This window comes from Diplotaxodon limnothrissa, linkage group LG8, assembly GCF_057381915.1.
Source record: "Diplotaxodon limnothrissa isolate DT_005_m linkage group LG8, D_limnothrissa_male_GT1.1, whole genome shotgun sequence".
Classification (NCBI taxonomy): domain Eukaryota; kingdom Metazoa; phylum Chordata; class Actinopteri; order Cichliformes; family Cichlidae; genus Diplotaxodon; species Diplotaxodon limnothrissa.
In genome coordinates, this window is record NC_140603.1 from 28,434,138 (window position 1) to 28,443,773 (window position 9,636).

Here is a 9,636-nt window from a genome sequence, read left to right on the forward strand (position 1 = left end):
GAGTTGTATTTTTGTTATTGACCAAATACTTATTTTCCACCCTGATTTACCAATAAATTCTTTACAAATCCTACCATGTGGATTCATGGATTTTTTTTTCACATTCTGTCTCTCACAGTTGAAGTGTACCTCTGGTGCAAATTACTGACCTCTGTCATCATTTTAGGTGGGGGAACTTGCACAATCGGTGGCTGACTAAATACTTTTTTGCCCCACTGTATAAAAGCAGGTAAAAGTACGCTCTCATTCCCCTGAAATATTTAAGAGAAAAAGCATTTTTCACTTTTTTTCCTCCCCACACAAACATGACTCTTTCTATACAAACATTTAAGTGCATTCCTTTAATAATATCAGACACCTAATCCACGAGCAAAATCTGCTTTTTAACAAGCAGATCGAGTTATTGTTGAATATTATATCACTGGGCCATAAAAAGCGTTCCCATCAGCACAAAGTGAGATGTCACAGAGAGCTTTCCATGTATAGCAGGAACCAGACTCGCCACCTCCACATGTAACAGGTACAAGAAAAAACACGTTTCCATCTGCAGAGACTCATTTGATGATATCATGTTTGTGGGTCTTTAAACCTTTTAAATCTTTACTTAGAAATTTGCATATGATGGTTAATTAGTTATGTGTACAAAAACTCTTCCTGAGTTGAGTCCACAGCACAATATTATATATGACAACAGTGTAACAACATGCAAAGAATTACAAAATAAAACAGGAACTGGTCAAACAGATGTTCTTAAATTTACACACAGTATATAATAACATGCTGCACTGGGTGGACATTTATTGTGACATTCACTTTATTTTCTTACAAATATTTTAGATAAATTGATTAACTTTACAACAATAAGGAAATATAATACGAGAACACTTTTGGTGAGCTAAATTAACAATAAATGATCATGCACAATCCCCGACGTCATTTAAGTCAGCTCTGGGTCATGAGAATCAATTTTATCCCGACTAACAGCGACAGCATTGATCCTGCCGGGTCGTCATCAGACAGTCAATACATCAAAGTCGTAACATACACTGCATGATATTTGATTCAGACTCAAAAGCGAATAATGTTTGCAGTTGTGTCTGACCTGTTTGTCTCTCTGTGATGTTTAATGCCAGTGCGACTGACCCACAACATTTCAGATTTACACTGTGGCATTCTCAACTAAGACTTTGTCCTTCTCCGGTCTTCTCAGATGGCCTCTGGACAGCTCGTAAGCACAAAAGACACTCAAATGAAAGTTTAACTCATCAAAGTGAGTTTAAAAGTTTCTAAGCTGAGATGGAGTGTGAAATATTATTAGTGTCTACATATCAAAAGTACACTGTTTAGAAAAATAAACACTGCTGGATGTCTATACTGGACTGGGTATCAAGCCACAAAGGGCTGAATTGGGACATGCTCCTAATGAGACGACAGATCGTGTTCTGGGGGAACGCAGGTCTGGACCAGGACATCACTCAGTGGCATCAATTTCTTCATCCTGCAGGAACGTCTTGCATAGTCTCACCACATGAGACGGGCAGTGTGGTTCACCAAGACAAACCCAGAGCCCACTGCACCAGCATAAGGTCCAACACTGGGTCCAAGGATTTAATCGCAATACCTAATGGCAGTCAGGGTGTCATTGCCTTGTCTGTAGAGGACTGTGTCTGTGTCACTCACCCACCACCAAACCAGTCATGCCAAACAATGTTACAGGCAGAATAATGTTCTCCACGGCTTCTCCAGACCCTTTCAAGTCTGTCACATGTCCTCAGGGTGAACCTGCTCTCATCTGTGAAAAGCACCAAACCAGTAGTGGGCCTGCCAATTCTGGTATTTTATGGCAAATGCCAGTTAGGCTCCACAGTGTCAGGCAGTGAGCACATGGCCCAGCAGAGGATGTTGGGTCCTCAAACCACCCTCATGAAGTCATGTTTCTGATTGTTTGGACAGAGACATTCCCATCACTTCTGTAGTTATGACAGTGCTCATCCTGTTCCTCCTTGGACAAAGGAAGACACAGCAAACCTTCTGGCAATGGCATCCTGGAGAAGTTGGACTACCTGTGCAACCTTAGCAGGGTCCAGGTATCACTTCACGCAACCAGTAGAGACACTGACCCTAGCCAAATGCAAAACTAGTGAAAAGCAGCCAGGAAAGATGAAAAGGGAAGAAAACTTGTAAAACTAGCACTCCTGTTGTAATTTCATTAAACACAGAGGTATTTTATGCTTTGACATCTAGTTTAGCCCTCGAAGCAGACTCATCGTTTATGTAGATAAAGCTCCACAGCTCTATGAAACGTCAGCACAGTCAACATGCATCCTCCTCCACCAAGCACAAGGATCATGTCTGGTTCTGAGTAACAATACCGGCTAATCCAGTCCTCTAAGAAGACAAACTTGGAGCTAAAGCAGCTTAAATGTATTAATACCTCAAAAAGTTTGGAGATGTTTGCAAGTGACGTACCTCTGACATCATGGTGTTATTCCTTCTGGAAAATCTAGAGACTTCACTTGGTTTCCTCTGAGGTGAGACAGGTGAAAATGACAGGCAGAAATCAGCACCAGCCCACCTCATCCTCTCTCTCTCTTTCCCTCTATGTCTCTTTCTCTCTCTGCAGACTGCACCAGCCAACACCAAGCCAGCTTTCGCCCTCCAGCAGCGTCAGCACTCCTGAGGCAGATGCGGATGAGAGTTTTGAAAAGCGGCGAGCCTGCAGGAAAGCAACAGCTCTCTCGTGTTTGACCGCTGTCCTAATTTAGACAAATAATGTTAAGGACAATCAAATTAAAAGATTATGTCGACTGTCTCCACCGGCCAGTGACGATCTTTGAGGGTGATCTTGGGAACAACGGCACTCATTGATCGATGGGGTTGTAAAAATAAACTCCTTGTTGTGACAAGCAGAGGATCAACACTGGATGTCCTTGACTCCAGAATTTGCTTTCCTATTATTTTCGCAGTGTAATGCAGTTTTAAGACATCTTCTTCTGCTCTGGGAAACCGTGACTGACTATTTTAAATACTTTGCACCTGTTTGCATCTGTGACTTCTTCTGCTTATTAAATGGTGAAAGGAAATGAAAATCACCAAGACAACATACACTAAGGCAAGCTGCTTAATCCAAACAATACATCACTTTTAATGCTCATCTCTGAGTCTGTCTCAGAGCTAATTTAACATACTTAGACTAGAGCATGCTCATTATCATCCTTCACTGTCGGCCATGCAGAGATCCAAGCTCCCCCTCTGTAACACACCTGACTTCCAGTTGGCTTGTAACTTAAATAATCAAATGACTTTCCTAGACAAATGTTAATGGACTGCATTCTAAACCCTGTTTTAAAGATGCTTTCAAGTTATTGTGTGCGTGGGGGGGGAATTTCTTTTTAGACCATGAAACTGTTTATAAATAGATGGATTTAGCTTCCGTCCCATCCAGCTACCCTGGAGTAGGCTTCATACTCAGACTCCTTTACTCTGTGGATTCCTTAGAGTAAAGATCAAGGAAATCAACTGTAAAAGTACAATTTTTGGAATTCTAAAGACCTGTGTGCACAAAACAAATAAATAAATAGACATAGGTTTGTCTCATAGGAATTAGACCCAGTGTTTCAGTGTTTTTCACTTTATCTGTCTTTCAAAGAATATAAATCTAATTTGATGGATATAGCTTGTGGAGTACCTCAAGGTTCAGTACTGGGTCCAAAAATGTTTATTATGTACTTAAATGATATCTGCAGAGTATCGGAGATTTTAAAGTTTGTAATATTTGCAGATGACACAAATATACTGTGTTCAGGTGGGGAATTGCCACAGGTTTTGGAAATGATCACACAGGAATTAACGATATTAAAGAAGTGGTTTGATATAAATAAATTATCATTGAATCTCGATAAAACCAAATTTATGTTGTTTGGAAACCAAAAGAAAAACATCGAAGTAGAAATATGTGTTGACAATGTATATTTAGAAAGAGTAAATGAAATAAAATTTCTTGGGGTGATCATTGACCACAAGCTCTGTTGGAAGCCACACATTACTTATGTTCGGGGGAAATTGGCACGGGGCATTGCCGTCCTGGGAAAAGCAAAGCATATGTTGGATCAGAAAGCACTGCACATTTTATACTGTGCTTTACTACTGCCATATATGAGCTACTGTGTAGAGGTCTGGGGAAACACATACAAAAGTAACACACAAACAATAACTATAATACAGAAAAGGGCCATTAGATTAATAAATAATGTAGGGTACAGGGACCATACAAATGCACTCTTTGTCAAAATGCAAGCTATTAAATTCCAAGACTTGGTGAAGCTTAAAACAGCGCAAATAATGTATAAAGTCAGAAATAAATTGCTTCCCAAAGAAATCTGTAAATTGTTCATAGAAAGAGAAGGTGGGTATAACTTAAGAGGGAAATGGAATTTAAAAATACAAAGTGCTAGAACAACTTTAAGAACTATGTCAATCTCAATTGCAGGAGTTAAATTATGGAACAGTCTAACAGAAGAAATAAAAGACAGTCAAAACATAAAACAGTTTAAAGTAAAATATAAAAACCTAATTTTAAATAAGTATAAGAATGAAGAAAACGGGGTTAACCCAGGATGGTAATGTTGCTGGTAATGGTGTTGCGGTTCTTTTTTGGTTGTTTTTTTGTTTTTTTGTTTTGTTTTGTTGTTTTTCCATAACTTGTGTATCTGCAAATATACACATTCTGTATTTTTCATATGAAAGAAACTATACTGTGGTGGGGCTTGCTAATTTCTTGTTTTTGATTTATGTATGTTATGTTTTGTTTTACTTCATATGTTTATATGTTTCATATGTTGTTTGTTTAATTTAAGACAAAAAAAAAATTAAATGAATGAGAGGTAAAACTTGAGGGGGTAGGGACAAATAAGTAAATACTTCAGCCTACTCCTTTTCAAACAAATAATGGAATGATATTTTGTAATGATTGTGAAGGCACATGTTTGAAATGTTTGAAATAAAAATGAACTGAACTGAACTGAACTGAAAGGCAAGCGTCGGTTCCTGTGGGAGATAGCAAGCAACGACAGACCCAAGTGTTAGTGGACTTAGAAATTCATACAGTAGCCATGTAGGGAGTGAGGGAAAGTCAGCAGTTACACAACAGCTGAAAGAGGACTGGGTCAGAAACTCCAAGTCCAGAAATAAAGACAGCAGAAACCACTAATGATCTCTAGAACTCCAGAGAGAACTTCTGGACCAAAGGCTGTCTCTTTCGTTCATACTGGCACGAGCTGAACTAAACTGTAAGTCTCCAAAAGTTGATTCTGTTCATCTGGACGTAGCGTTTTGTGGGAGAAACGTTTCGTCACTCATCCAAGTGACTTCTTCAGTCTCAGCTGACTGCAGGTTTCCCCAATCTTATAAACAGTACATTTGCATAATGACTGAAACCAGCCCACTGAAGGAAGAATGGGCTGGGAGGTCAGTTCCTTAATCATAATTATGCAAATTCTCATGACCAGGAAATGGTCATGATATTTACCTTCCTGGATGATTGAGAATGCATCAAGACGTAAACTGTAAGTCAGTCTAAGGGTGTTTTTCCACCTGTGGTGTTTAGTCTGTTTAAACTGAACTCTGGTTTGTTTTTCCCCCAGTGGGGTTCATTTGTGTAGATGTGAATGCAGTAATCGCACTCGGATGTGGACCAAAACAACCGCACCGAAACCACCTCCTTCAAAAGGTCTATTAACTGCAGAGAAGTTTGTTCATGGCATGAATGTGACCTTGATCTTAACCAACTACCAGATGTACACTGTGTATGGTTTGTATTCAGGAATGTGGCAAGCTACTATAGATGTACAAAGGTATGCACGGGCTAGCAACTAGCTGTGAAATGAACTGAAATTCTCTGTTTGTTTTTGTTTCTCCCACCTGGGACACATCTGGGGGTAAGTGACATTCTCCGTTGTGACATATTTTGGTTCACTTGGATTTTTCCCTGTGTGAAAAGAAACTAAACCACAGTTTACAAACTCATTAACTGATTCGTGCCAGAGTAATCGAACTGTAGGTGTGAAAACACCCTAAAATTGCAGGGAGGGGCAATCGTGTACCATTGTGAAGGTAGGAGGTGCACTTTGTAGCCAGGTCTGTCTCTGAGTGATTGTGTGAGGCATCTGTCTTTTGCACAGCTGCAGCACCGTGCAGTCAAACACAAACACAGATACCTTGGTCTTAGTAACAAAGAAACTAAATGTTCAAGCGTGTGGAGACATCTCACTGGAGTGTATGCTGATAAGACTCATTGCTACAGGTGCAACAAGTTGTTTTTCATGCAAATATTAATGCACACACATACAACATGTCCAGGTTTCTAAATACTCCACCAAAACTTCCAGGGGCAGTCAGGTGATACAGAAGAGTGTGTGCTGGATCCTCCAAATGCAATGGGGAAATTAAGAGGTTTCTCACACTGCTTGAAAAATAAAAACTGTAATTATAATAAATATTTGCAGGAAATTCAAGTCACAGTTTGTTTGCCTTTAAGTGATGCACGTAATGCAAAACTCCCTGTGAGTTCGCTACATTTTATGCAAAATATTTACTGAAATCATTATGTACACTGTACAGGAAATAAAATCTTCTAGAAAATAAAAGCAGCCTTGTAAAACAGATTCCTTACAATTAGGGGTGTCAAATTATCGCGTTAATTGCGATTAATTAATTACAATGCTATTTAGCGCATTATGTTTTTTAATCTCGTTAATCTAATTTTTAATCTCTTGACGTCATTGATTTTGTATGAGAGTTGCTATGTTATAAAATCCGTTTTTATGTGCTGGGCTCCTTGTGCTTGACTTGTTGGGGGTGGAGTCACGTCGTGAGGTCAAGGTGAGAAGTGGTGATTAGCTTACAGTGTGGATATGGAGGCGCATCTGAGAGTTGTTGGCCCAATGAACGGGAAATTTGTATTTCATAAACGCCCCGACGGCACCATTGACAAAGGTAAAGTGGTCTGCCTAGAGTGTAAGAAGGAGTTTGCTTACCACCGAAGCAGCTCAAGTTTGGCCTATCACCTCAACGCAAAGCACCCAGCCGCGAGTGCAGCAACAGCTAGCAGTGAAGACGTTAGCAATATAGCAAGCCAGAGCAAAGCTTTTCGCCAAACAAAACTAGAGAATACCCCTCGTATGAGCAAGTCTGCGACCGACAGGCTGACTAATGTTATTGCCAAGTGGATAGCGATGAACTGTAGGCCGATAAATATAGTAGAGGACGAAGGATTGACAGAGGTGTTGCAAATTGCGTCCAATGACCCGTCATACAAGCCGCCGTGCAGGACTACAGTAACGACCAAAATCAGCAAAATGTACGACGGCGAAAAGAAAAACAAACTTGAGATTTTGGCGGAGGATTCTCCCAACTGTGTTGCTATAACCGGAGATCACTGGACCTCAGCTGGCAACCACAGCTATTTTGGGGTGACTGGACACTTTATTGATAGTGAGTGGAACCTCAACTCATTTGCACTGACCGTCATGAGAACAGAAACCAGGCACTTTGCTGATAAATGCGCCGAACAGTTCCTCAAGGTAGCAAATGACTGGGGTATTGAAAACAAGATATCCACCATTGGCACAGACAGCGCAGCAAACATGCTGGCTGCTATGAGAGCACTTCCATATGAGCACATCGCCTGCAATGCTCACATTCTCCAGAGGACCATCACGGTATGTCTCGATAGCAGTGGTTTTGTCGGTGTACTGGCAAAGTGCCGCAAGATTGTTGGTCATTTTAAACAAAGCCCTGCGAGTACCACAGAACTTAACCAACAACAAGTAGCACTCGGAAAGAAGAGCGATCAACTTATACAGGATGTACCCACCAGGTGGAACTCGACTCTCGCAATGGTCTCACGCCTCCTATGTAACCGAGAGGCTGTCCAGGCTACGTTGGACCAACAGAACCACAGGTTGGTCTTGCCAACCGAAGCTGAGTGGGCGAAACTGCAGAGGCTGGAGCTCCTGCTTGAACCATGCAAGTAAGTTCAAATAAACACCTTCCCATTTTAATTATATAAACTACTGTTACATGTGTAAAATCAAAATTAATGAACATAACAAGGAACTTTTAAGGACAATTAAATTGGAAATCAGTTACACTTTGATTTAAATGAATCCAGCTAGGTTTATTTAGCAAACCTCTCCACCTCTGCAGGTATGTGACAGAGCTGCTGGGTGGTGAGGCCTACGTCTCTTGCTCTGTAGTGCTGCCTGCTTTTCGCCATCTGTACCGTGTCATGGACATTACTGATGATGATCCTGCCTACGTGGTGAAGTTCAAGAATGCCTTCCAGAAGGATCTGGCAGCACGACGAGCTAATGGCAACGAGATATGGTTCGAGGTGGCCACAGCATTGGATCCACGGTTTAAGGATTTGAAATGTCTTCCAAGAGAAAAGAGGGAACAGGTAGGACAATAAGGTTAAGCTGGACTAATGAGTCCAATTCATTGTCAAATCAAACTTTTATTTATTATATGGAACACAAAGTTCTTTACAAGATTAAATAAAATAAAAAAAAAAGCACTTAGTTTTAATCACAATCATTCATTCATTCATTCATTCAGGTGTGGACCATTCTGGAGAATATGCTCCAGGCAGCAGAGCCCAGAAGAGCAGATAGTCTCCAGCCCTCCACAGAGGATGATGGACCAGCTCAGAAGAAGAGGAGGAGCGAACTCCTTCTGGGGTCTGACTCTGACTCAGAAGATGGAATTGAGTCTGGAGAGCTGCAGCGCTACAGAGCAGAACCCAGCATCAGTATTGATGACTGTCCCCTGCAGTGGTGGTATGCTCACTCAGGAGTCTATGAAAAGCTGTCAGTCCTAGCACAAAAGTACCTGGCCTCCCCAGCTACCTCTGTACCCTGTGAGAGACTCTTTAGCCTTGCAGGCCACATAGTGCAAAAGAAAAGGGCAGCCTTGCTTCCAGAAAATGTTACCAGGCTGGTGTGTCTTAGCGACTGGCTGAGGAAGAAGAAATGAGACACATGTGGTCAGCATAGCTGCTGTGTCATTTGTAGCCTACTAGAATAGATTGCTTGATGTTCAGCACTTTTTTTTGTGATGGAAGAATACTTTGATGTGCTAACTTGCAGCACTGCAATGTCAGTTTTATTTTTCATTATCTGAAGCAGAGGAATTTCAGTGCTGTATTGCTCAGAAAAGAGCAACTCTGATGTGCTAACTTGCAGCACTTAATTTATTTGATTTTATTTGTATTTATTTTTCCACTTATTTTACAAAAGAATACAACAGTATGTAAATGGTTGCATCTGTTTAACGTTTGTTAAACAATAAATGACTTTATAAAGTCACTTTCTTTGTTATATCAGTCTTTTGGTCTGCCACAATAAGTTGAGGGCTTTCCTCAGCTATTTTTAGGTGAGATTAAAAAAGAGATTAATTAGATCAATTAATTAAAAATCATAATTAATTAATCTCTATTTTTTTTTAATCTCTTGACAGCACTACTTACAATCAAGTGCACTATAAAAACTTGAGTATACCGACAATCAAAACAGTGTGTAACGGAGCTTGTGATATATGCAACTGTACTGCTCAATTAAGCCCCTTAGAATCAGATAA

At 40.4% G+C, this 9,636-nt stretch overlaps 1 protein-coding gene across 1 annotated transcript; it reads left to right on the forward strand.

Annotated features, from left to right (window-relative positions):
* The first annotated feature begins 6,763 nt into the window (after window positions 1-6,763).
* On the forward strand, window positions 6,764-9,064 carry LOC146627118 (E3 SUMO-protein ligase ZBED1-like). Its single transcript, XM_085361055.1, has 3 exons — window positions 6,764-8,029; window positions 8,206-8,458; window positions 8,617-9,064. The coding sequence occupies exons 1-3, from the start codon at window positions 6,912-6,914 to the stop codon at window positions 9,031-9,033; spliced, it is 1,788 nt and encodes a 595-aa protein (XP_085217181.1). The 5' UTR covers window positions 6,764-6,911; the 3' UTR covers window positions 9,034-9,064.
* Window positions 9,065-9,636: the final 572 nt, after the last annotated feature.